General features: G+C 32.8%; 3 protein-coding genes and 2 long non-coding RNA genes across 11 annotated transcripts in view; 2 read left to right on the top strand and 3 right to left on the bottom strand.

Moving 5' to 3' along the window:
- The window catches only part of LOC143903003 (uncharacterized), a 49,197-nt gene extending 45,290 nt beyond the window's left edge, over positions 1 to 3,907 (top strand). For all 7 annotated transcript variants that reach the window (XM_077416325.1, XM_077416319.1, XM_077416333.1 and 4 more), the window contains 3 exons: positions 1,415 to 1,958; positions 2,629 to 3,081; positions 3,206 to 3,907. In XM_077416325.1, the coding sequence (XP_077272451.1) occupies positions 1,415 to 1,958; positions 2,629 to 3,081; positions 3,206 to 3,385 (1,177 nt within the window). In that variant the 3' untranslated portion in view covers positions 3,386 to 3,907. The remainder of the gene's footprint in view (positions 1 to 1,414; positions 1,959 to 2,628; positions 3,082 to 3,205) is intronic.
- On the bottom strand, positions 1,349 to 5,570 carry LOC143903046 (uncharacterized). The gene is made up of 2 exons (XR_013258573.1): positions 5,198 to 5,570; positions 1,349 to 1,797 (listed from the first exon to the last, which is right to left on the bottom strand). It is a non-coding gene; the product is annotated as an uncharacterized LOC143903046 (long non-coding RNA).
- A 5,169-nt stretch (positions 5,571 to 10,739) lies between these two features.
- Positions 10,740 to 13,408, bottom strand: LOC143903033 (transmembrane protein 70 homolog, mitochondrial). The gene is made up of 3 exons (XM_077416373.1): positions 13,099 to 13,408; positions 12,636 to 12,995; positions 10,740 to 12,527 (listed from the first exon to the last, which is right to left on the bottom strand). The coding sequence occupies exons 1-3, from the start codon at positions 13,210 to 13,212 to the stop codon at positions 12,300 to 12,302; spliced, it is 702 nt and encodes a 233-aa protein (XP_077272499.1). The 5' UTR covers positions 13,213 to 13,408; the 3' UTR covers positions 10,740 to 12,299.
- Positions 13,409 to 14,535: 1,127 nt separating this feature from the next.
- LOC143902591 (uncharacterized) lies at positions 14,536 to 16,890 on the top strand. The gene is made up of 3 exons (XR_013258420.1): positions 14,536 to 15,287; positions 15,414 to 15,501; positions 15,617 to 16,890. It is a non-coding gene; the product is annotated as an uncharacterized LOC143902591 (long non-coding RNA).
- LOC143902585 (uncharacterized) lies at positions 16,826 to 21,160 on the bottom strand. The gene is made up of 4 exons (XM_077415617.1): positions 20,300 to 21,160; positions 19,814 to 19,995; positions 19,378 to 19,626; positions 16,826 to 19,304 (listed from the first exon to the last, which is right to left on the bottom strand). The coding sequence occupies exons 1-4, from the start codon at positions 20,342 to 20,344 to the stop codon at positions 19,034 to 19,036; spliced, it is 747 nt and encodes a 248-aa protein (XP_077271743.1). The 5' UTR covers positions 20,345 to 21,160; the 3' UTR covers positions 16,826 to 19,033.
- Between the last annotated feature and the right edge of the window lie 5,932 nt (positions 21,161 to 27,092).

Below are 27,092 nucleotides of genomic sequence, written 5' to 3'. Positions count from 1 at the left end.
ACACGTATTTTTTTATAAATGCTCTTACACACGTTAATGAGATAAAATTTGAAGAAAATTGATTGTTATGTTTTTAAGGAGAGTGGTTGCTCAAATTAAAATGATAAGAATAATTAGTTCACATTTATGGAGGATATTTGTCTATGGGAATATATCGCTAAAGTTGAAGACAATTGTCCGCATAGGTGTCGAGTAATTAATTATTGAAGTTATACTATTATACACGGGGACATAGCAATTTTTTTATTTATAAAAACCTAAGCTATATAAATGGAAAAAATCCTATGACAAGTACTAGATTATTGTATTGAGAGTGCAGTTGTAAAACATTTCATGCAAATCAGTTCACTATTCTCCGAGATATTTCTGGTACCGATTTTCAAAACATTGTTTTAGGAAAATAGCTGCCAGGAAAATAGTTAACTTTAATTTTTTATATTTTCGGGATATATTTTCAAAAGACTACTTTACAAGACATGTATCTTCATTTTTTAATCAAACAATTATAATTGAGAATGCTTGCAAATTAGAAACACAAACAATTTTGTAATAGAAATGTAAGAAACATATTTAGCTTTGCTCTCTAATTTTTAGTTTTCTTCTATCTATTATAATTTTATTTTATGTGATGTAATTTATTTTACTGAAAACAAATAAGCACATTTATTAGAAGTATAAAGAGTGCATTTGATTTTGATATAATAGAACTGCTTCATTTCTTATATTTCTCAAGCTTTTATTCGTCTATTATTTTTTTGTTTGCCATATCTATATGAGTGATAAGTAGAATGAGAAACCGAATGTGAAAGACAGAAAATATCACTCGTATCCTAATTAGGAAATTTTGCTTTTCAATAGTGCAATTAATTTTATTCTGTGTACGTATGTATGTATGCCATTAGAATAAAGAACGAATGAAATAAGAATAAGAAATTATAAGTTAAACATAAGGAATTAGGAAAGCAGAATTAATTGATAAGAAAAGAATGAGTTTATTATGGATTGAAGCATAGCTTCCTATATGCTGAAATTAATTCCTTATACTTAATTCCTCATGTTTAATTATTCTTTACTCTTATTTATTGTGCATAATTTCTAAAAGTTGGAACTGAATAAGAGGATGTAGAATAGAGAATATCTACGATCTAGATAAATTAAGAAGAATAAGCTGATTGTATTCAATGAAGCTCAACGCAATCATTTTTCATATTTTTGTTTTGATGAGAACATTTGAGCGGCTTCTCGTTTATTTATTTATTAGTTTTTATTAAGTGTGTGTGTGTGTTAAGAGCAAAATCATACATTAACTTGAAATACGAATATATATTAAAATAACATAACGGCAAAGTCATGATTGTAAACAGTCTATTATCATAAATGGTATTACATATTCTTACAATTTATATTATTATAGGACTGGTAACGGTAGTAACGGTTCCGCGGCGCCAAAAGAAGCTGTCCCTTTGTCAGGTAACGGAAACTATTCCACCTCGTCACCACTACCAGCTACTAATACTACTACAGATCGTTCGAATAATTCCTCGCCGCAACAAAGGCATCACTCGCCTACGCCAGAAACAGTGGGGTCCGACGTAAGTAAGACCACTTCGTCGGAATCCGCAAGTACAGGAGCTGTCTCGAAATGTAACACAGCCATGGAGAAATCGGACAAAAATACAGACGCTGCTGCGAAAAATCAAAAAGATAGTAGTATAGAAAATTTGGAGAATATCTCGGCGACCAGTTCCTCGGCGATGTCTAACGTTGGTACACCGGCACCGCCTGTCGAGCTTCATCCTAGAAAGAGAAAAATGAAACCCAGTAAAGAAGCACAACAGGCCGCAGCTACGGCTGCCGCTAATGAAACAGCTGAGGCTACTAGTACGGGACCAGAAATTCATCCACACGATCAACCAATTACCAATTGTTATCAGCTATTTCTCAACATTAGAAAGCAGGCAAAGTATCTCTTGACTTTTCAATACTGCATGGAATTTTTTTAACCCTTGGCTGGCGATGGCTGGATTGCTTAAGACCCAATGAATATTTGTTAGTTTTTGAAAATTACTTGTACATTTTCTTTATATTGTGTAAAAAAAAACCTAAAACTAGAACTGCTGCTTTTTACTGCTGCTTTATATGCTAACTTTTTGATTATCCAAGAGAACAAAGTACAGATCAAGAATGATCCAGCCACAGTTTTTCAAAGAAAGACCTGTATATTAGAGTTTTTAATGGCCACATAGTACTGAAAGCATTTATGCTGATCAATACATATATATATATATATATATATATATATATATATATATATAGATGTATGTTGATATATATATATATATATATATATATATATATATATATATGTATATTGATGTGTAGAGAGTTTCAGTATTAAGACGTGGTCTCTAGTTCAAGAAAAATGACGCTGCTTCAAATTCACACTTGACTTGCATACTTGGAATGAAAATATTTTCTATCTTTTACTCACATTTTTATTAAATTGACTGTTGGGATTTTATTTTACACTTGTACATCAAAATGGATTATGAAATCAATTAGAATATGAGTGCAAATAAAGAAAAGGAAAATAAAAAATGCAACATAAATTTTTAATATCCTTTACAGATCGAGAGAAGACGAAAGAGCTTATTCCCAGTTCAACCAAAACCTCCTCAAGGTTTTAAGGATTACTTGATGAATCGCTGTACATATGTGTTAGCTGGCAATGCAAAAGAACCGAATGTTAATCCACCTGTTGGTTTGCACGGAGCTATAAAGGATTTATATATTGAACAAGAAAAAGAACGATATCGTCTCAGGATGCAACATGTGGTTGAAAAAGAGAAATTGGTTCTGTCGGTGGAACAGGAGATTCTTAGAGTCCATGGTAGAGCGGCCAGAGCACTCGCTAATCAATCTCTTCCCTTTTCCGTTTGTACGATTCTCAAGGACGAAGAGGTATATAACGTCATTACCCCGGAACAAGAAGAAAAAGACAGAAATGCAAGGAGTAGATATAACGGTAGATTGTTCTTAAGTTGGCTTCAAGATGTGGACGATAAATGGGAAAAGATAAAGGTAAAGATATAATTATACATATATAAAATATTACTTCTATTGCATGTACTTTTGCACTGCACTTTTGCACTGTTTTTTATTTCTATCTATTATAATTTTTATTATATCTAGTGGTTAATTTCAGGAAGGTATGCTGTTGAGACACCATAATGAGGCAGAGTCTTTACACGCTGTTCAACGAATGCATTGGGAATGGAAACTGAAAGAATTAGGACTTTGTGAATCCAAAACGACACCTCAGATAGAAGACGTTCATGTTCCAATGGTGCATGTTTCAGACGATTTTGATTTGTTACCAGCTTAGTGTACAATATCCGTATATTTCTTTTTTGGTACACACAGTTTTTCTCATGTCTTCGAGATAACGAGGACGATGGCTTTAATCTGTGATCTCTATCAATATATGCGCTATTATTATGTCATTGCAAATTCATATCGTAAGCGAATATCACAGCGACGCAACAAACTGCAAAGAAATTTTACAAACATACATTGTATTTCAATATTTTGCAATTTAAAAAATCCAAAAATAAAAGTATGGACTATTAGATTATGAAACTATCGTTACCTCAAGATTTCGACTGTAAACTGAAAAAGGGCGTCTGAAGCATCTAAATTTGAAATAGGAATGAAATAGGATTGAAAGTTTTATTAGACAGCGATAGTCTTGTATTTGCAGTTATTTAACTTTTGTATAAGTGAGATTAGATTACACTATGGAAGGACGTTTAGGAGAGAAAATACTTTTTTTCATTTTATATAGTTGAGATAAAAATTCAAGTAAATCGATTCACTTGTAAGAATAAAATACAAAAATATATATCCATGTGTGCCTTGAATTTTTTATTGAATTAGGTGTCAATATTTCATCGAAATACTAATAAATTCAAATTTAATGGCTAAGTTCTTAGCAAAGCGACTTTGCTATATGCTTTGAAGGGTGGAAATGACAGTAAATGTTACTTCAGTATTGTAAAATAAAAGGTAATTATGTTGATGTCGACAATATTTCTATAAGCATAATTCAACTAAAGCACAACTATTTAACTAGCAGTATCTAGCACTACAGTGGTATAATCGTATCAGTTTCCTGGTATGTTAGAAATAATGTTGGAATAAATTGGACGAGATTTTCATACTAAAAAACATGATTTTGCTATCTAATTTATTTCAATATTTGAAAAATTACTAAGAAACTGGTATATAAAGAATTTTTCACTTAGTAATAAGTCAACTCAACTTTGCTTTAAATTGAAAGATAGAGAGAAGAGGAGAAGATAAACTACAATCAGATTATTATTAATATATATATATATACTAGCATGCCCCGCCGAGCTTCGCCCCGGAGAACATGTGTATTAAGACACGCAAATAGTCTCTCTCCCCCCCCTCTCTCTCTCTCTCTCTCTCTCTCTCTCTTTTTGTTCATCAACGACATATACAAAGTTTTGCGTTATGCATTTCATATGATTTTTGCAGATGATATACAAATCTATCGCCTTTGCTCACCTGCTGATATTCTCAGTGCTCTAGAATTAATTTCTAAGGATGCCCAAGCTCTTTTTAACTATGCTAATAAGAATGGACTTAAACTCAACCCGGCTAAATCCAAAGTCATTATATTTGGAAGTCAAGCGTATGTCAATGCAATTAATCTTAGTAATTTACCACCTATTCTTGTTAACAATACGCCTCTTCCATTTGTGCATGAGGTGAGAAATCTTGGGGTTATGTTTACTTCCGATCTCTCTTGGGCGTGACATATCTCATTGATTTCACAAAGGGTCCATCATGTGTTGCATAATCTCAAGTTTAACAAGGGTTCTCTTTCCACCAATCTTAGAATCAAACTTGTCTCTACTCTGATTATGCCCCACATAGACTACTGTTGCCTAGTGTATCATGGCCTGAGCGATGGGTTGGATACTAAATTGCAGCGACTAACTAACTGCTGTGTTCGTTTTATTTTTAATTTAAAACGTGACGAACATATTACGCCTTACAGGCGTCAGTTAGGTTGGCTTTCTGTTAGGAATAGACGCTTATATTTTCTGGGATGCCAGATGTATCGTATTTTGCATTTGTCTTCTCCTACATATTTACGTGAACTGTTTACCTCTCCTGATCCTTCTCTTAGAAGGTCCGATCGCTTGGCTGCTTCCTTCACTTCATCTTTCCATATTCCTGCTCATAGAACTGTCACGTACAGAAATTCATTCCAGCTTTCCGCCATATATTTTTGGCACTCACTTCCTAGCAGTATTACATCAGCATCTTCCTTAGCATCATTCAAAGGTCTTCTGCGTCTATTCTTATTTTCATCTGAATTCGAGTGACCACTTCGCTTACGGGTAACCCATGCCATGTTCCCTCTATTTTTGTCTTCGTTACATTTAGTCTTAAATTAGTTTTTAAGTTGCGCTAGTTATAAGTTCTTGTTGAATGTTTGCGTTGCATGTAGGCTGAGAGTGAGCCTGTGTATGCTTGGCATTATTATTATTATTGTTATTATTATTGTTCTGTATTTCGATTTTTGTATTTTACTTTTTGCCCTTTAGCAGTTGCTCGGGCATATTAAACTATCTCTCTCTCTCTCTCTCTCTCTCTCTCTTTCTCTCCCGCTTTGGAAAATTTTGTAACCAATTTCCAAAAAGATACCGATTCCCCAAAAAATCGGTAACAAAAACTGTACACATTATGGCGCTCGCCGTAAAATTCTACCAATACTTCATATACAATTATTTCAGATTCGGTCAATTAATTCCTGAAAAATTGACAAAAATTTCCGTACCGGCTTCAAAAAAGATCAGTAACGAAAAATTATACACTTTATAGTACTCCCCGGAAAATTCTACTCCTGTTTGATCTACAATTCTTTGAAATTCGGTGAATTATTTCCCGAAAAATTAGAAGAATTAGAAAAACCGGTTTCAAAAAAACCGGTAACAAAAAACTATACACATAGTGGCACTCCCCGGAAAATTCTACCCCTATTTCATATACTTTTGGTAACAATTCCGGGGAAATTTCCGGGGAGTGCCACTATGTGTATAGTTTTTTGTTACCGATTTTTTTGAAACCGGTTTTTCTAATTTTTCTAATTTTTCGTGAAATAATTCACCAAATTTCAAAGAATTGTAGATCAAACGGGTAGAATTTTCCGGGGAGTGCTATAAAGTGTATAATTTTTCGTTACCGATCTTTTTGGGAACCGGTATTTGACATTTTTTCATTTTTTCGGGAAATAATTGACCGAATTTCAAAGAAATATATGTATATGAAACAGGAGTAGAATTTCCCGGGGAGTGTCATAATGTGTATAGTTTTTTGTTACCGATTTTCTGGAAACCGGTTTTTCTACTTTTTTTTAATTTTCGGAAAATAATTGACCGAATCTCAAAGAATTGTATATGAAACGGGGGTAGAAATTTCCGGGGAATGTTATAAAAGTGTATAATTTTTCGTTACCGATTTTTTTGGAAGCCGGTATCAGAAATTTTTCAAATTTTTCGGGAATTAATTGACCGAATCGCAAAAAATTATATATGAAGTAGGGGTAGAATTTCCCGGGGAGTGCTGTATAGTTTTTCGTTACCGATCTTTTTGGGAATTGGTATCTTTTTGGAAATTGGTTTTGAAAGTATTGTATATGAAGTAGGGGTAGAATTTTTCGGGGAGTGTTATAGAATGTATAATTTTTTGTTACCAATCTTTTTGGAAATCGGTATCCGAAAGTAGTGTTGATTGTGAAATTTAATAACGTCAAAGGTGGCACTAAATAAGTTTTCACTAAATAATTAATTGCTCGCGACAGTCACGATTGAAGTGACTGATTTATCAGTTTTGACATATAATATGTGAAAGCAGCAACTTCATAACATAACACAGACAAATGAAACTTGACCATTGAAACTTGGTGACATTTATGAGTATATGTTCGGCTCAGAAATTCGAGTTCAGAAGTTCGAGCCGAACATATACTCATAAATGTCACCAAGTTTCAAGTTAATCGGCTTCTCACATTCTATATAGATAAGTTGATAATTTCACTCAGTATATGTCAGTTGTTAGTAAATGTCAAAAGAAATATATGGAAATGGAAAGTAATCTAAAGAAAATGGATATTGAGGAAGGAAAATAAGGGTAAAAAAATTAAAAAAATCTATATATATATATATATATAAATGAATGTATGTATGTATGTATGTATGTATGTCCTTTATGCACTCTTAAACTATTCGACTGGTTTTGAAAGTATTGTATATGAAGTAGGGGTAGAATTTTCCAGGGAGTATTATAGAGTGTATCGTTTTTAGGCCAGTCATATTAGACATCGAACCTTCCAATTACTCTTTTCAGGTTGCAACCACCATGAATCGCTTTGATTTAAAGTGCTGTAAGTGGGATTGATTTTGCTTCGCAATGCGCATGCGCATTAAAAAGTTATTGACAATATTATTGACAAAAAACGCGATTTTTTTTATTTTTTCTCAAATATCTCGAAAACTAAGCAAGATAGGGTAACTAACTATACGTACCTTTTTTGTAGAGCGTAAAATTATCTACAATAATGATCTGAACAACATTTATCGTCAAGTCAGTCGTTTAGCTTGCACGCGCCGTCAAAGTCCGAGACTCGGATCTCGAAAACCCTCGATTTCATCGTTTTTTAAATATTGCGTCGGTGATTTTTTTCAGTCATTTAAAATAGAATTAAAAATTCCCCAAAAATCACACATCATCTGAGAACTACAAAGAATACTTTTCAGGGTGTAACCGATTTTTTAGACCCTTTTTCTTCAGTTTGTAGCTATGTAAGCAAAAAATTTTGATTTTTTGGACTACTCTTAGTTTTTCGCTGTTTTCAGACCTTAGAATTTATTTGAGACAAATTTTATCGTATGCATCTTGTTGTGGACGAAATTTGCAACAAAAAAGGACCCTTGTATTTTCTTCGTACGACGAACGCTGATTTTTTTATTGACGTGCAAAGTTATCTAATATTGCGCATAGGTCGGATAACGCTTGTTTTACACTAAAATAATTATGATCAGATGATGTGTGATTTTTTTGGAATTTTTAATTCCATTTTAAATGACTGAAAAAAATCACCGACGCAATATCAAAAAAACGATGAAATCGAGGGTTTTCGAGATCTGAGTCTCGGACTTTGACGGCGCGTGCAAGCTAAACGACTGACTTGACAATAAATGTTGTTCAGATCATTATTGTAGATAATTTTACGCTCTACAAAAAAGGTACGTATAGTTAGTTACCCTATCTTGCTTAGTTTTCGAGATATTTGAGAAAAAATAAAAAAAATCGCGTTTTTTGTTGATAATATTGTTAATAACTTTTTAATGCGCATGCGCATTGCGAAGCAAAATTACTCCCACTTACAGCACCTTAAATCAAAGCGATTCATGGTGGTTGCAACCTGAAAAGAGTAATTGGAAGGTTACCCCCCTAAATTAGTCTAATATGACTGGCCTATTTTTATTACCGATCTTTTTGGAAATCGGTATCCGAAATTTCTCCAATTTTTCGAAAAATAATTGATTGAATTTTAAAGAATTGTATATGAATCAGGGGTAGAATTTTCCGAGGAGTGCTATAGAGTGTATAGTTTTTCGTTACCGATCTTCTTGGGAACCGGTATCCGAAATTTTTTCAATTTTTCGGGAAATAATTGACTGAATCTTAAAGAATTGTATATAAAACAGGGGTAGAATTTCCCGGGAAGTGCTATAAACTGTATAGTTTTGTGTTACCAATTTTTTTAAGAATCGGTATCCGAAATTTTTCCAATTTTTCGGGAAATAATTAACCAAATTTTAAAGAATTGTCCACATTATAAAGAAAATTTAATTGTTTTTTTCCTTCAAATTCTTCAAATTTTAAATGTGTATAATTTTTTGTTACCGATTTTTTGGAAACCGGTTTTTCTAATTCTTTCAATGTTTCGGGAAATAATTGACCGAATCTCGAAGAATTGTATATGAAGTGAGGGTAGAATTTTTCGGGGATTGCCATGATGTGTATAATTTTTTGTTACCAATTTTTTTGGAAATCGGTATCAGAAATTTTTCCAATTTTTTGGGAATTAATTGACCGTATCGCAAAGAATTATATATGAAGTAGGGGTAGAATTTTACGGGGAACGCCATGATGTATACAGTTTTTGTTACCGATTTTTTTGGAAACCAGTTTTTTTAATTTTTTCAATTTTTCGGGAAATAATTGATGATTGAATCTCAAAGAATTATACATGAAATAGGGACAAAATTTCCCGGGAAGTGCTATAAAGTGTACTATTTTTTGTTACCAATCTTTTTGGAAACCGGTTCCAAATAACCAAATCTCAAAAAATTGTATATAAAAACGGAGGGAAAGGAAGAGGGGGAGAGGGAGAGAGAGAGAGAGAGGGAGGGAGAGGGAGAGAGGAGTAAAGGGATAGAGGGAGAGGAAGAGAGGGAAAAAGAGAGAGAGAGAGAGGGAGAGAGAGATTATTTGCGTGTTTTACTACATATGTCCTCCGGGGCGAAGCCCGGGTAACCAGCTAGTATATATATATATATATATATATATATATATATATATATATATATATTAATATATATATACACACACACACCACACACACACACACACACACACACACACACACACGCACGCACGCACGCACGCACGCACACACACACACACACACAATCATATATAAATAATATCTCCATTGTTTATAATAATAAATTATTTTGTTTTTTGCACATATATACTCGAAAATTAATCGCTTAAATTAAAAGTTTAAAGCATCCTACAGGTAAAACCATGATTCCTTACGGAACAATTATTTTATTGAAATCAATAATAAACATACACTATTTAAATAAAATTTATGATTAAAACAACATAAATTTCATATATTTACAATGTTAATAAGTAAAGTGGAATGAACTTTATTTTTGCAAAGGAATTCTTTCTTTAATTTAGTACATACATTTGACAGAATTTTGGCATTTTTTTTATTAATTTTAGTATAGTGTCTACTGTGATATTATTTTTTATTATAGAATTTTCTAAAGGTCTTTAGAAATAAAACACTTTTTAGGTACCGTTAGGGACAGAAAAGTTGTTTGGTTGAGTTACGGAACGCATCCTATTTGGAAGTGGATGAGCACCACGGTCGTATACACCGTGATGAGCACTAATACACACAGCTTGCGTAGTGATTCATTATAAAAAAAGAGCAGACAAGATGTTAAATATATTGAAATATTAAAAGAATTGGTAATTGTTGACACATGGTAGCTGGATATTAAATATAAATAGGATGCGTTCTGAAACTCAACCGGACAACCTTTCTGTCCCAACTATACAGCTTTTTATGTCGAGCTCTTTTCATAACAACTCGATTGAATTTGAATCTTTTGCGATTGAGAAAACCAATCCATATTTTACAAAATTTCTTCGCTTTTCTTTATTTCCAGGTACTTGTTGCGAAAGTTGAAAGTATGCTTTGAATTATTATCCATTTGTATTATAAACTCCACCTATTAATTACTTCTCTGAAAGAATGAGACCCTAAGTTACAACTATAAGCTCACAAGGCTAATTGTAAAATTATAAGCTGTATAATTTACGTGTAAATTCAAACCTGCTTATATATTCCTTTATCTTACTCTTTTATTATTACAATTATTACATAGTAAACGTTATTATTTGATCCAAGTAGATAAAAAAGGAAACGAATGCAATGCAATCATCTAGATAACAATTGTTACTTTTATTACAAATTGCATTACTACCTTCTTATTATTAATCTCTTTTATTATATATTTTCATTCTTTTCTCTCTATCACCTTCTTACTTCTGCATTTAGACCATTGCGTTTTCTGTGTTTACCTTTTTATTTGTATTATACCTAATAGGAAATATATTGCAATAAATTGCGATTGGAAAGCTGTTCGCGTGATGTAACAAGTTAAACTTCTTTTGAACTGAAGGTGCATCTTATTTTTGTGCCTATCCTCGCATTTGTTTGTTTGTTTTGTCAAACAAACTCCTCAAAATAATCTCTACTTTTATTTCTTTGTAGCTTTAACAATATAAAATTAAAAGTACGACTGAAAAAGTATCCCATTGATCTTTCGTGAAATGTAATTTTAAATAAAGAATTTTCTGAATATTAGTTTTGTGTCTTTTTAGTTTGTGCATATGAGTATGCGTGCATACGTGCGTATGTCAAAGATGTTTCATTATTATTGATTTATTTTTGGTTCATTATTTATTAGAACCTACTTCAAATATGAATTAGCATCGAAAAGAAATGAAAGTACATATATGATACACATATGATCCATTTAAATTTATTATATTTACTATGATTACAAATCGTAATAAATTGGTATCTAATATAAAACTAATTCTACCATGTCTTGAGCTAGTATAATCCAAATTTTGAGTTTAAATTTATTTATTTATACAGTTATATGAAGAAGTAACGGTTTCTAGAACACCCCAAACAAAATATAGAAATATGGCTTCATAATATATAACGTGGTAATTAAGTTCCAATAAAATGTCACGTAGCGTGAAACTCTTATATGGCACTAAGAACTAAATCAATAGCAGAAGATTCATTTTTAAAAAATGTTGAAAAATTAAATCCAACAAAGTGTACGTGTGTAACAGGATTTTCTTTTTATCGCATCAAACATACAAATATTACGTTATATGAGAATTACTGCAATTCTTTAACTGTGTTGGAGTTTGCATTGTGTAAGTGCTTCGTTTTACAAGGATTTTTGCTATCGTTATCATATTAGAGCGGAACTGTATCGTATTATACGAAGTATATGCTAGTATTCGTCAACATATTTTAGAGTGTGAACAATAAAATTTGAAAGAAACAATATTCAGATTCAATTAAATTTTCGTAAGATTAAAAAATGTTTTGATTAGATACGCTCTATTACTGTGCACTTGCCATTTTAAATACTCAAACAAAAAAATAACTCGGAAATGATCTCAACCAAGATATATATATATATATATATATATATATATATATATATATATACACGTGTGTACGTTGTTAAGATGTAAATATTTTGTAAAATATAATTAATAGCGCTTTATAAGGATACACGTATAAAATTTTTCATGTGTATTAAGAAATCTAAGGCATAAATAAGGTATGCCCTGATGTTGTCTTGTAATTACTTTTTATTTTCATCCTCTTTATAGTTGACATCCACTGTGACTGTTCGATTAAGACCATTATTTAATTTAAAATCTACTGGCTTATCATATCCCATTATACGAATATAATGACTAGAATCATGGAAAAACTTCTGTTCTAAAAATAAAGGGATGTTCTTTATAACGCAATTTGTAAACATCCCAGTTACTTCAGGTACTATTACATCCTTAGGTGTAAACGCGATCTGAAATAATTATCATTTAGAATATATATATATATATATATATATATATATATATATATATATAGAGAGAGAGAGAGATAATTTTTACTATATAAAAATTATAAATACCTCTTTTGTCCGAGCAAATAAATTATAAGTATTTGCAATGTATACATCTTTCTTTGCGTCGTAGTATAAGTGCGTTACATATTTTTTCGTAATTACATGTATTAATAGAGGGGTAGTTATAGCAAAAAATCCAATACATGCAAATATTCCTAAAACAACTCCTATATTATCATTCTCCACAGCTTTTGAGTAAAGAAATGGCTGCACCATTAAGCTACTACAGGAGGTTAGTAATGAAAAAAGCTTGAGAGCTTTAATTTGTCTTGTTAAAGGTCCATAATAAATTTCTACAGCTTTATAATCTTGAGAGAAGGAATTTACATTGTGAATAAACTTTACATTACGTCCTGCGGAACATCTCTACAAAATTTAAATTTCTATTAATATCATAAAATTAATATCATATCAATCATTTTAATTTATTTTAATAATAATCTGTTTAAATAACACAATTTATTCTAACCTCAAAATTGTAGCCGTTATGTGTGATACAAGTCAGACAGCATTTCAAATTATCGAAATTCTTAAAGAAAAGTCTCTTTTGATGAAATGCATAAGCTCGTAACATAAGTGTCATATTTAATAATATTTATAAGTAATGGATTGCAACTTTTATGACACCTCAATCATGAATCAACTCGTATTAAAGGCTCCCGCACAATGAAAAATAGGTGAGTAAAGCGGGGAGCACACACTTCTGCAAAAGGTGAAATTTCAGCAGATTTTTCTGATTGCTGCTACTTTTCACTGCCCATGAAATTTCACCTTACCTAACGCATAATGCGTAAGCATAAGAAAATTGATTGGTCCATACATATGTGCATAAGAAAATAGACCAATCAAATTTCTTACGCATTATGCGTTGTGCAGTAGTTTGTGCTCCCCGCTTAATGTTAGGTCTACAATGCGAGTCGTAAAGTCGTGAGTCGTAAGAATTGACCAATCACAATCGAATTTGAGGAGAATAATCGACTGTGATTGGTCAATTCTTACGACTCACGACTTTACGACTCGCATTGTAGGCAGCATGCTGCGGGTTGCGGTCACATGATGCGTCATGCGTGATGCGGGATAGAAAAAACAGATGCAAGATCAAGACGCATTACGCAAGATTTTCGTTCGCCCTGGTGCACATGATACGGGAAAAGGGGGTTATGACGCGTTTATGTAAAAACATATATTAAAAAATAATTCTTTTTAGATGATATTTTATTGATTCGCAAAATGTATAATACTCTTCAATATTAATTTTACCTTTGTCTTTACATTATTAAAAACTTCGTCAATACAATTTACAACTTGAAAAAATATTTTTAAATTCTGTAGCCGAATTTTTGGCTAAATTCCGTACCATGTGCACAGGGCGGACGAAAATCAAGCGGGATGCGTTATGTGGGATAGCTCTGATTGGTTGTTGCTATGACGGACGCCTATCCCGCATCACGCATGACGCATCATGTGACCGCAGCCTAAGACTGAGTTTCCACTGAGCGCGTCATGCGTCGCGTCATCACAAGTTAACCAATCAACACATCTTATTATATTAAAGCCATTGCACGTAACGAAGTTTTAGTCATAAGGGCCGTAAAAAAATAGACCAATCACACTCGATTGTTCTTCGAGCTCAAGGAGAATAATCGACTGTGATTGGTCTATTTTCTTACGGCCTTACGATTATGTAGGGTTGATTTATAATAGCCGTAACCGTTGATTTAAGCCGTAATCTTTAAAAATTGACCAATCACAGTCGAATGTGGGAAAAATAATCGACTGTGATTGGTCAATTTCTTAAAGATTACGGCTTAAATCAACGGTTACGGCTATTATAAACCAACCCTAAAACTTTGTTACGTGCAATGGCCTTTACATTACTTGTGACGGGATCAAAATGTGATGTTTTGATTGGTTAAGGGGATGCTAAAGCTAAGGCCGAACTTCCTCGACGTCGGTAATGTCAACTCTGTCAACTAAAGCAAAAGCCGAACTGATATTGGAGACCTCGCGTGGTGACAACGCGAAACTCCGGTTTCAGTGTTACCAACTTATTTCAGATTCTATGAAGTGGTGTACATATGTCCGTACACGTACATACACACACCACTGAACCACTGAATTGCTCACACGGACGCACGGTAGAGAGACATATGCTCATAGACATATTATATCTAGACCGAGCGTTAAGGAGTGGGGGTATAGGCGCACGTAGAAAGAGAGACACTCTGTTGTGTGGCTGTTCGTTCTCTCTCGTTTCGCGCATGCGTACGCAAAATAAGTGTGATGGGAGGGAGGTATTAAGAAAGAGGAGCGAGGTGGAACGAGAAACTAAAACTTGGAACATGAAACGGCTAGAAGTTGCTGTAGGACCACAGAGTAAATACGTTTATACGTTTTACATATAAAAAGATAATGCTTTTTACGGCGAGTTTGTTTATCGGTATTTATTCAAGTTTATAAAAGGACGCCAATAAAATAAAGTAGTGAAATAAAGTGCCTGGGGAACGTGAAAACTCTCTTTCTCTATGGTAGATGGTGACTATATATATCAAACGTTAATAAATACTATAAACAGATGACGTAAAAAGCATATTACTCTGTGGTTCTGCAGCTATGGCATAAAGTAAATACCATCAACATTAGGAATAAACACAAGTTGTATGTATTGGTTGTTATATATATATATATATATACATATATATATATATATATATATATATATGAGCTATTATAATCTTAAAATCGTTACTATTTTAAGTGATAATTATTTTTAATATTTTATAGCAAAAGTGTGGCTAAAATTGCCGAAAATTATGAAGTGCCACATATGTTACAAAGAATGGAATCCTTCGTTTCCATTGCAATTTCACAGGTAATGTATAATAAATCTGAGTATGGTTAGATTTTATCACATATATATTTGTTTATTATATATAAATATTCTTCAACTTCAAATCAAAATAATGTAAAGTATTATATGTTTATAGTTTTCCAAAAGATATGCAGAAAGGCGGAGGATTCTCATTCAGGGAATTGCAATGTATAAAATAAAGTCTAATTGAATACCAAATAAATATAAATAAGGTATAATTATAAATAAATATATAAAATAATTAAGGTATAATTGAATACAAAATAAAATCACAGATGTATTGGAACTGTTGCTTAGTGTTTATTAGGATATACTTATCGTTTACATATAAACTGTTATAGTATTAATGTGTTACATTAACATAAAATAAATATTAACAATTAATGTTATAGAAACATATAACATTAAGTGTTGTAGTATTAAAAATGTATAGAGTAGTTTTGTTTATATACTTTTAAAATAGCAGAGAAAACTTTAACATATGTATTTTATTCAGTATTATAATTCGAATTTTATTGATTTTGAAAAAATGTTAATTTATTATTTTTCATTCTTATTCTTCGGGTGGAATTTGTAAGCGTTGTACTGTCATGTTTAAGACGCGCGTTGAAAAAAGTTTTCAAAATTAATTTTATTATTTGACTTCGGTGATCAAACAATGGAGACTGTTCATAAATATGTCTATCTGTATTAAATACATATGAAGGAAGTGAGCGGAAAGATTGACATATTAAAACATTTAATATATTTTTAGTTGTAAATAATTTGTCTTGATTACTTCTGAAAGTTTTTTCTGCGTTTTTACATATTATAATAACATCAGGTGATGCTACATACAAACCACCGCGATTTTTTCGCTGTAACAGTTTACCAGTAAATGTGTTTGATTCTTTCTGTGCCTCGCTTGCAATGAGCAATTGTTTACAAAATAAGCAATCAATTTTATGTGTAATAGTTTTAGCAACAAATCCAGACATGTACGTAATAACTTCCTCAGCATATTCAGTTAAGAACCAATTATTGTTTTGATTGAAATAATCATGATCCATAAAAATAGCATTTGCAGCATCTTGATCAGAATCATTATCTGCATTTTGTTGTATACTATGTGCAGTTACTTGCTCGTTTCTTACAGATTCATTATTAGATACATTAAGTAGTACAGTGTCGTCTTGTGGAATGCAGTTTGCACTTAAAGGAACAGACACATTTGCTAAATGTAATATTTTTCTATAAGATGCTTTGAATTGTTTCGCACTCGGATTATTGTTCCAACCGTTCATTCTTCTAATCAAAGAAAAAAAAGTTTCAATATGGTCTTGGGATAATTTGTATGTTAACAAAAACTCTATTGTATTTTCATTAAATAGCTGTTCTGCTAAAGCAATACTATTTTGTAAATCAATAACAAACCCAATAAAGCCTGTTTTTCGTACACTTTGAAGTACAGGAACGTCTTTAATTTTTAAAGATTTAATATATAAAACAAACCTCTCAATGTTATCTTTTAGAATACGTATTTTATCTTTCGTTATTGCTCGTTTGGTTTCTGTTTTATTATTTAAATTTTTAGAATTTAATATGTCAAATACGTCGTTAAATGTCTTGCAAAATGTCGCGGTTGCTGAAGCTCCGGCAAAATGAGGTAATTTTAAGTCATATTCTCCAAACCCAAGTGCAGCAGTTACCGAATTACTGAAAACTTGTGCTGCTAAATGTACTTTCATTTTTTCGTTGTAAAAGTATACATGTCTACTTCTAACTTTAGTCGCAAGGTGTAATTTTTCCGCGTCTTGTAACGAAACTAATTGCCGTATAAATTTCCAACTAATTATATGATTTTCGTTATCACTTAAGTCTTCCTTACCAAGTGCATTTCTAACAAGTTTTATCATGTGACACGCGTCATAAAAAACATATATACGTTTAGACTCATCAGCGGGATGGACAAAATATGGTACAATCTGTTCAATTTCAGTTTGTTTCAAACGTGCGCCCAATTCTTCACACATAGATATATTGGAAGATACTCCATCAAACGTAATACTGACAATATCTAGATCGTTTTCATGAAGTGCACATAAAATAGTCTTTAATAACTTTGCTTTTTCACGGCCATTTAATTTATCAGTGAAGTAATACGCAATTGGAAGTTTAAAATTCTGGTTTATTGCAACTAACATAAAGACAAAAATTTCACTAGCAAGCGGCACTTTATCTTTAGCAATGGCACCGATGTCAACAAAACCATGTGATTTTTGTCCATCCCAATCAACACTTTTTCTAATACTCATTTCATCGAAAGTTAAATTAAACACTATTTTCTTATTTTTTTCGCGAGCATTTCGAACTACATTGCGTACGGTTTTTAATGCTTGGTCAGATATACCGGAGTCGCTACTAATATTTCGCATCCATGTTCGAATAGTAGTTGGATGTGGAAGACATTTTAAAAACGTTTTTCTTAGGAATGAATATGCCGCAGGGGAGTGAAAATGGAGCGTACAAGCAAAACATCTCAAAGCGTGTGGAAAAACTTTTGGCTTTCGCTCATTTAAAAGTCTTCTTAGTAATTCTTCTACAGGACCAGGCACTACATCCTATAAGACATTACGATATTATCTCATTTACCACCCGTAACGTGATAAATTACATCATTTATACTTTACCGAAGTATTCGGGTTCTCTATACGTTTATATACAATTTCGAAATAAAATAAGAAGAAACTTGTTATTTTAACTTCTTACATTTACCTAATTACTTTTACATTTACATGATTACTTACTTTTCTTTACTTTCTTACTTTCTTAATTGTTATTTTAACTTTTAAGATTTACATAATTATTTTTACATTTACATAATTACATACTATTCTTTACCTACTTTCTTTATATTATATCTACATTTACTCTTATTATTGTCCTAAATACAATTTTAATTTCAGCACTGCCGTCCTAAATACAATTTTAATCTCAGCAGTGCTTATATTAACAAATACTTAAGTATAATACTTGCTGGTTGGCAATCTATTAAATGACTTCTGTACAAATATCAATATGAACTGCACATTTTTATGTTATATTTTTATATAATAAATAGGTTGCCGGCCAATAACGAGCAATGTTAGACGTTAAAATTTCAAAATTTATTAATGTAACATTACAAATGGTACGTTTCGGCAACACTGTGCCTTCCTCAGCCAATTTTAACAATTAATTGAAATGCCACGAATCATGTGTCAAGAGTACATGATTCGTGGCATTTCAATTAATTGTTAAAATTGGCTGAGGAAGGCACAGTGTTGCCGAAACGTACCATTTGTAATGTTACATTAATAAATTTTGAAATTTTAACGTCTAACATTGCTCGTTATTGGCCGGCAACCTATTTATTATTTGACACACACGAGCTTGACCTTTAATTATAATTTTATATTCGTAACAATTACTGTTAACTGAAATATAATTTACAAGTATTTTAAGTTATTCGTTAATTACGAAATACATAAAAATCTGCAGTTTCAAAGCATTATTAATTACTAACCTTCAGGGCATTTGCAACATCTTCTGTTACCAAATTTTTAGCTTTCAACATTTGTGTCATAGATTGCAGCGATATTAATTTTTTTTCTAATTTTGACTTTCGTGCAACAGACACTTTGTTTAAATATCTATTATATCGTAGATATTTTATAAATGTTATCCAAGCATTACTAGTGAACTCTGTTTTTTTTAAACATTCTATATTATGTTTACCAGTTTTGACGAAAACCTTTTCAACTTCGTCAATATTACATCGTTTTCTGAAACAAAAGTTTATTTATAATATTTGCAAATTGGAACAAATTAGAATGTTTATTTTTGTGTTTGTCTCACCTTTTCCCACTGCTATTTTTTTTTGAAAGTATTGCTCCATTACTAGTATTATTGTCACCATTATTAGTATCATGTTCGATACCCATTATTAAGTCTTGACTGTCTTGTGTGTTTGTTATATTGCTTGTGTTTTCTCCGTTTGTAGTATTATTGTCACCATTAGTAGTATCATGTTTAATATCCATTATTGAATCTTGATTGTCTTGTGTGTTTGTTATATTGCTTGAGTTTTCTTTGTTTTGACGAGATCTATATGAAACAAAAAACATTTCTTTATATCTGATGCTTTATGTATAAAATATATGTATATCTATATGTACAATTTTTATGTAATAACCTTTTACTATAATAACAATAAATAATATAACCTTAATAAAAGTATAATTTATTTAAAAAAAAAATCGTAATCTTATCTTATTGAAAAGTCTATTGTTACCTTTGCATAAAAATAGATGGAATTGCAGTTTTGTATAATCTTTTACATGGTACAGGTGTGCCACAGTAATAATAATCTTTCTGTGCAAAATGATCACTGCAAATTCTTGCATTTTTGTAAGCACTGATAGTGTACCCAATGCTAGCAAACCATTTTCTCGCCTTTCTGCATCTTTCGGAAAACTAAACATAATACTATACATTATTTTAAATTAAAGCTGAAGAATATTTTTATACCGAATAATATATTTATTCCGCCAGTGATTATTAACAGAAATAATTACTTTAAACCGACTTTACAATATTTAACATCGTTTGATCTTTCCGATATGAACATCCGATATGAAAAACTGCGAGCCAACTTGGTTTGTCGGACACAGTACTTTTTAGATCAATCGTCGAGATGTTAATTCCGAGACGTATAATATTTTTATATAAAAAAATACACATGTGATAACATCTAACCACTTCCAGATTTACACATTACCTGTGAAATCGTCGTGGAAACGAAGAATCGAATTCTTTCCAACATATATAGCAATTCACCATTTTTTGCAATTTTAGCCACACTTTGGCAATTTCAGCCAAGCTCCTCCGAACTGCGTTTGCGTTTGTGCCCGCGTGCCTGTGTGTGTGGGTGCGCGCGCGCGTCCCCGACGCCGTACGTGCGTCGCGCGTTCTCTGGGTCCTGCGGGTTCCGTGGGTCCTGTGCCGTAACTGCCGCACCGTGCCGCGGGTACGGGATGTAGGGATGGGCGAGCGGGCGGACGGACGCACCACCACGGCCACCACGCACGGCACGCACCACGTCGCGTGTCACTCCCTCGGCCTCGGTCGTCGTCGTCGTTTTCTCTCGCTCACGCTCTTGCTCTTGCTCTCGCTCGCGCGCGCGCGCGTCCTCGTCGTCGTCGGGTCTCCTCCCTCGTGCCACTGGTCCACGGGCTCGGGACACCTGTCGCGATTTCGCGCACCGTGATATCCGGCCTCCGTGTCGGTCCCGGTCGGCGAGTCGGTCGACGGACGAGCGATCGGTCGATCGTAACCTGCCAAAAGTACCAAACTCCGCACGTTCACGCACGTTGTACGCGTTCCAGCACTTCACTTTGCACAACGCGGTTTCCGCTTATACGCACTTATACGGCCATAACCAATTTCAGCACTTCTAGCCGTTCTGTTTCAGTCGTTTCAGTTCCTTGTCCCTTGTTCCACCTCGCTCCTCTTAATGCCTCCCTCCCATCACGCTTATTTTGCGTACGCATGCGCGAAACGAGAGAGAACGAACAGCCACACAACAGAGTGTCTCTCTTTCTACGTCGCCTATACCCCCACTCCTCAAATTTGAGCATATGCTCGGTCTAGATATAATATGTCTATGCATATGCTATAGACGCGGCAACGCCGCGCGGCGTTGCCGCGTCTTGGATTCTTTAGCAATACGGCCTGAACCTGAAAATGCTTTCTGGCCGTCCGCGTAGCAGAAGGCAGTAACGTATCAAGGCTGATAAGCACCCGCTTTTTATAAATTACATATATTCTTATGCACACATGCGTATATATATATATAATATCTATCTAATTATTATGTGTATGTTTATAATTGTCTGATGACAAATAATAACAGTAGCACAATTGAGAATGTGAATTAGTATACATAGTATATATTGATGCGACGCGGGTACTTATTAGACTTGGCAATTTACTGCATCTCTTGCACCTCAAATAATTTTTTTCTTGTAATGTAAATGAATGATGTAAAACTATTTCAAAGGATCTATCGATCCATTCTTGATGGGGTAAAACAATAACTTCTATAACACAAATGCAATAAATATTAAATTTATATAGTATTGATTTATTACACTCAGTCTCTTAGCATCAGAGTAGAGGGTAACGCAGCTGATGAACAGTATAGATAACAAACTGAATAAAAATCTTAATTATTATAACATAATGATATTAAGAATTAAGATTTTTATTTAGTTTGTTAATTATCTATAACTGCAATGCATAACGTGTGCAGTTTACGCCGAAGCGGCTGTTTTAACGCGAGCGATATGTTTCGTCGACGGATGATTAGCTAATTATGATTGTATACAGAATACTGGATATTTGCGTAAAGTATCGTTGCCTCGCGAATAAAGTCGAAGGACCGTCGAGAAGAGGAAACTCGCAGTGCTTTCATTTCCCTTCCGAGTGCGCTTTTCAATCTTGTATCCGTTTTCGCCCTCGTCTTCGTTTCCATTGTTAGTATGCGACAGCCGTTACTGCACTCCATGAAGAGTATCATTGCTTTGTCGAATAATACATAAGCAAAAGAGATGTTTTTCCTTGTGCTTAGAAATCCAAACAGATTTGATTTCGAGAATCATAAAGAAATTGTATTGTGTTACTTTCTTTCCATCGCGGCGAGTACCTTCTAATCGTTTTTATACATTTATAGTTTACAAGTATACAGAGTACTTGAAAAGAAAGAAAAAAGGTGATCGTCGCGTTTTTTTTTCACAGAGACGGGCAAACGTGTAACTGTGTTCACGTTGCCCGACTAAATCAAACTCGGATGCTACTAAGTATTTAGTTTTTATCCATTGGGACTTTAGGGTGCCGCGAATGCTGATATCAAGAATAATTATAATTTATCTTAGTGGAGTACGTACATCTTTTCGGCTTAGAAACGAAGACGATGACGATCAAACGAACGCTTCCGTTCTTGTCCCAAAATTGTTTTCGTTTTCTTTTGTAGCGAACGTTTCGAGGAATTTGCTTACGACGGTTTGTTAGCGGTAATTAACGATTATACGGAGCCGTCATATTTTACACAACGCGTCGGGAAAAAATTGAATGGTTTCTATATGTATTCAGAGAATGTTGATTCATCATATTATTCTTTCAAACTTGCTTTCTCCTTTTAAAAATTTACACCAAGAGAAACTTTTGTTACATATTACTTTATTTTGATTTTTTTAACATCTTTATTTTTTAAAAAAGAAACGAAAACCGTAGAAGAAAATTATTAAACTTATCTTTATCGTGTTGGAAATTCATTCAATTTTATCGCTACGTGTCTCAACTCTTGTTAAAAACAAAAACTAATTTATAGCTTTATGATTTTACATATAATTGTTAAATTTCAGTTTTGTCAGATGCGATTTGTGCGAGCTTATTTCGTGGAGCAAATATTTTGTTGCGTTTTTTAGAAAATGTTCATCCGATCATTAGCGAAGCGACGCGATCCATTTATATTCGATCACGAGGGACTGCGCAAATTTTCGCATTATTTGCGGATTTTATAACTTTATTGACAAGTATAAGATCTAAGATCTTTCGCATAACTGATTTACGATTAAACTTGCGCTTTATTGAGGCTTAGATGTACACCCGTCTGTATCACGTCAATAAAAATCTGGCTGCAAAACGTGTATGAATTCATTCGTTTAGCAAAGGATGCGCGTTGACCTTAGAAGTGCACGTTGGAATTTCATCCGGAGGGAAAAAACTTTGTCGCATTTTTTTAATCTTTCTGATTCTCAAAATACATTCTTCGTGTATATTTTTTTGTGCAATGCTCATAATATTATTTGATTTTTGTAGATTAATTTTCTTTTCATGAAATATATTTTGGCAACTATGCCGTCTATAGAAAGAAATCTGTCGGACCTGTGCTAACTCGGACCACGTGCGTTTCTGACGTTTAAATATTAGTGAAATTCGGTTAGAGAGAGTGATTGAATTCTCTTAGAAAACAAAAAAATGACCTGTCTCGTTTTTTTATAGAAATTCGATAGAGATGCTAAATATTAATTTATTAGGTGCGTTCGGGAAGACGCTATTAGTGCTATTTGCTTATTTTATCCTTGTTTTACACCTGATGAAGCGATAAAGATAGAATGATGCAATAGCGCTAATAGCGCGCTTCCCGAACACAGCCATTGTGTTATAAATTCGACGTTCGCTTTTTGCGTGAGACTAGCTGGCATCGGCTTACTATTTCGCTAAACGGGCCTTTCTCAGTAGGATACGTTTCTTTCATTATAATATAGAGAGGAGAAGAAGCTATAGGGATAGATACACATACATTTTGTACGACAATATTGGGGGTCTATCGTTTGTATAATACGATTATTTTTTCTCTGGGCCCGGAGCCTCGTCCACGATGACGATATCGCGGACACGGGATGTCTCCAGGATCGTGCTCCGATTACTTTGTACTAAGAATAATTTTGCATAAATTTCTTTTGTGCCTTTTATATCACATGTATTTTTCCAGCAAAGTTCATTTGTAGAATTTACGCGATGGAAGATATATATAAGACGTACCGCGCCAAATCGGACACCATTTGGGTTTTGCATCTCCGATTTTTTTGAAAATTTTTTATGTTATAGTATTAGTTGAAAAATACCTCCATGATTTTTTTCAAATTTTTTGTCGAACCGTTTTCAAAATATCGATTTTTGAAAAATTATGTTACTTTTTTTTTAAACGCCCATAATTTTACGAAAAATGGGCCAAAAAAATGGGACGTTTTTTTCAAATTTTTTTTTTTAAACACACTTAATAAAAAATATCAAAAAATATTTTCAAACTGTGTTTCTATAAGATTTTCAAAGGACCCCGCACAAAAACCTATGGAAATAGGTTCTCGGCGAATTTGTCTGAAACTTTGGGAAAATGTTGTTCATGTCATCTTGATCAAAAGTTCTCAAGGCAACAACTCTCTTTAAAGCAGAATTTTTGCTCCAAGAGACCTCAAAGATGGATATTTTATCACGCGATCACAGATGATTTCACCCATTCAGCTTTCAGAATAATGATTGTGTGTGTTTGTGTGTGTATTGCATAACCCATAAAACCTAATAACCTAATGTATTGATGAATAACAGTAATAACAGTATGAACCGTCGGGATTAGCGTTATCCAATGTGCACCGCAAGAAGGTTGCGCGATCGGATTTTGCACATTATTATGGCCCTGAAAAGGACCGATTTTGTTCTCAGGTTTCATGGGTTATGCAATACACACACACAATCATCCTTTCTAAAAAAAGGCATGTTAAATCGATACTCGCATCTCTCGAAGTCTTCTCGAAAGTCTCGAATTGCTTTGTTGGCTCTTTTCCGCGATGCTGATTGATTCTGTTGCTGCGCTAACTTCGTGAGCGGCTGTCATAGCATATTTTGACAGTTGTGTGTAATATTAAAGCTAAATAGCGCGCGCGAAGCGCGCGTCTGTGATGTCTAGTTATTCTAAAAGCTGAATGGGTAAAATAATCTGTGATCGCGTGATAAAATATCCATCTTTGAGGTCTCCTGGAGCAAAAATTCTGTTTTAAAGAAAGTTGTTGCCATGAGAACTTTTGATCAAGATGACATGAACAACATTTTCCCAAAGTTTCAGACAAATTCGCCGAGAACCCATTTCCATAGGTTTTTGTGCGGGGTTCTTTTTGACAAAAATTTTTGATTTACAAAAAATACGTATTGATCGATTTTCTCCAAATTTTTTGTAAAAAAACTCATCGATTGATTTCACAACTTTTAAGCCTAAATTTATAATGAGATAATAACGGGATCTATTTCTTTTTTCGATTTTTTAATTTCCATCTTTTATTTATCCGTGCTGAAAAATATCTGAAAAGAAAAAATAATTTACACAGGAACTACTATTAATAATTATCTAAGACATAGTGATTACTTACTAAATAGTTTACAAATTGATTTCAGAAAAAATACAGTGAAATTAAAGCGTTTATTATTTATGCTTGATAAATTTTTTTTTTATTAAGTAGCGTTTATTTTTTTACACGTTTAAATATTTTAAAAATTCGAGATTCAACAGATGATGAAAATTGTTTAAATCTCAAAGTGCCTTCTCCGTCTGGAATTACACAATGATATTTCTGCGTTCCTGTTATTGTTTTAGCTCTAATATATCGCTTGTCTAATGATTCTTTGCACTGAATATAATCTTTGTTAGAGAAGAATTGCGCATAGATATTTGGCAAATTTTCCGACGGAGCACCTCAACAATTTAAAAATTATAAAAATTTTGTAAATCTTAATTTTCATGAAGAAGACTTTGGCTGAATGGCATTATTTTGCAACAGCTCATGGCAAAGGTCCTTGTGATGGAGTAGAAGGAACTGTTAAGAGAATAGCGGCACGAGCAAGTCTTCAACTTTCATATGACGAACAAATCTCAACTCCTCAAGAACTATATATATAACTGGGCGATAAAATTAAATTTTTTGCCAAATATCTATGCGCAATTCTTCTCTAACAAAGATTATATTCAGAGCAAAGAATCATTAGACAAGCGATATATTAGAGCTAAGACAATAACAGGAACACAGAAATATCATTGTGTAATTCCAGACGGAGAAGGCACTTTGAGATTTAAACAATTTTCATCATCTGTTGAATCTCGAATTTTTAAAATATTTAAACGTGTAAAAAAATAAACGCTACTTAATAAAAAAAAATTTATCAAGCATAAATAATAAACGCTTTAATTTCACTGTATTTTTTTCTGAAATCAATTTGTAAACTATTTAGTAAGTAATCACTATGTCTTAGATAATTATTAATAGTAGTTCCTGTGTAAATTATTTTTTCTTTTCAGATATTTTTCAGCACGGATAAATAAAAGATGGAAATTTAAAAAATCGAAAAAAAATAGATCCCGTTATTATCTCATTATAAATTTAGGCTTAAAAGTTGTGAAATCGATGATAGTTTTTTACAAAAAATTTTGGAGAAAATCGATCAGTACGTGTTTTTTGTAAATCAAAAATTTGTGTCAAAAATTTCAAAATCTTATAGAAATACAGTTAAAAAAATTAAAAAAAATTTTTTTGAAAAAAAAAACGTTCTATTTGGCCCATGTTTCGTAAATTTATGGGCGTTTAAAAAAAATAACGTAATTTTTCAAAAATCGATATTTTGAAAACGGTTCGACAAAAAAATTTGAAAAAAATCATGGAGGCTTCTTTCAACCAATACTATAACATAAAAAATTTTCAAAAAAATCGAAGATGCAAAACCCAAATGGTGTCCGATTTGGCGTGGAACGCCCCATATAAACACATGGTGTGTGTGAGTCTGTTACTACGTTTACGCGAGCGTTACTTCTACTGTAGTAATTTACGATAATTCCTTCGCGTAAACGGGATTTTGTAGTAACTTACGATAATTCGCGTAAACGAGTGATATATCGTAAGTTACTACAGAAGTAACGCTCGCGTTAACGTAGTGTGTGTGTGTGTGTGTGTGTGTGTGTGTGTGTG

The sequence above is a fragment of the Temnothorax americanus genome, unplaced genomic scaffold (genome assembly GCF_048541705.1).
Source record: "Temnothorax americanus isolate GAGA-0224 unplaced genomic scaffold, ASM4854170v1 Scaffold102, whole genome shotgun sequence".
Classification (NCBI taxonomy): domain Eukaryota; kingdom Metazoa; phylum Arthropoda; class Insecta; order Hymenoptera; family Formicidae; genus Temnothorax; species Temnothorax americanus.
Note: the sequence above shows the minus strand (reverse complement) of the source record. Positions and strands in the feature narration are given on the sequence as shown.

Bases quoted from the DNA above. Each gene is read 5' to 3' on its own strand.
- LOC143903033 (XM_077416373.1), bottom strand. From the start codon at position 13,212: ATGACACTTATGTTACGAGCTTATGCATTTCATCAAAAGAGACTTTTC. The intron at 12,996-13,098 runs GTTAGAATAAAT...TAAATTTTGTAG, and splicing joins ATAACGGCTACAATTTTGAG to AGATGTTCCGCAGGACGTAA. The intron at 12,528-12,635 runs GTATTTATAATT...TAATTATTTCAG, and splicing joins TATTTGCTCGGACAAAAGAG to ATCGCGTTTACACCTAAGGA.
- LOC143902585 (XM_077415617.1), bottom strand. From the start codon at position 20,344: ATGTTGGAAAGAATTCGATTCTTCGTTTCCACGACGATTTCACAG. The intron at 19,996-20,299 runs GTAATGTGTAAA...TATTATGTTTAG, and splicing joins TTTCCACGACGATTTCACAG to TTTTCCGAAAGATGCAGAAA. The intron at 19,305-19,377 runs GTGAGACAAACA...CTTTTGTTTCAG, and splicing joins AAAAATAGCAGTGGGAAAAG to AAAACGATGTAATATTGACG.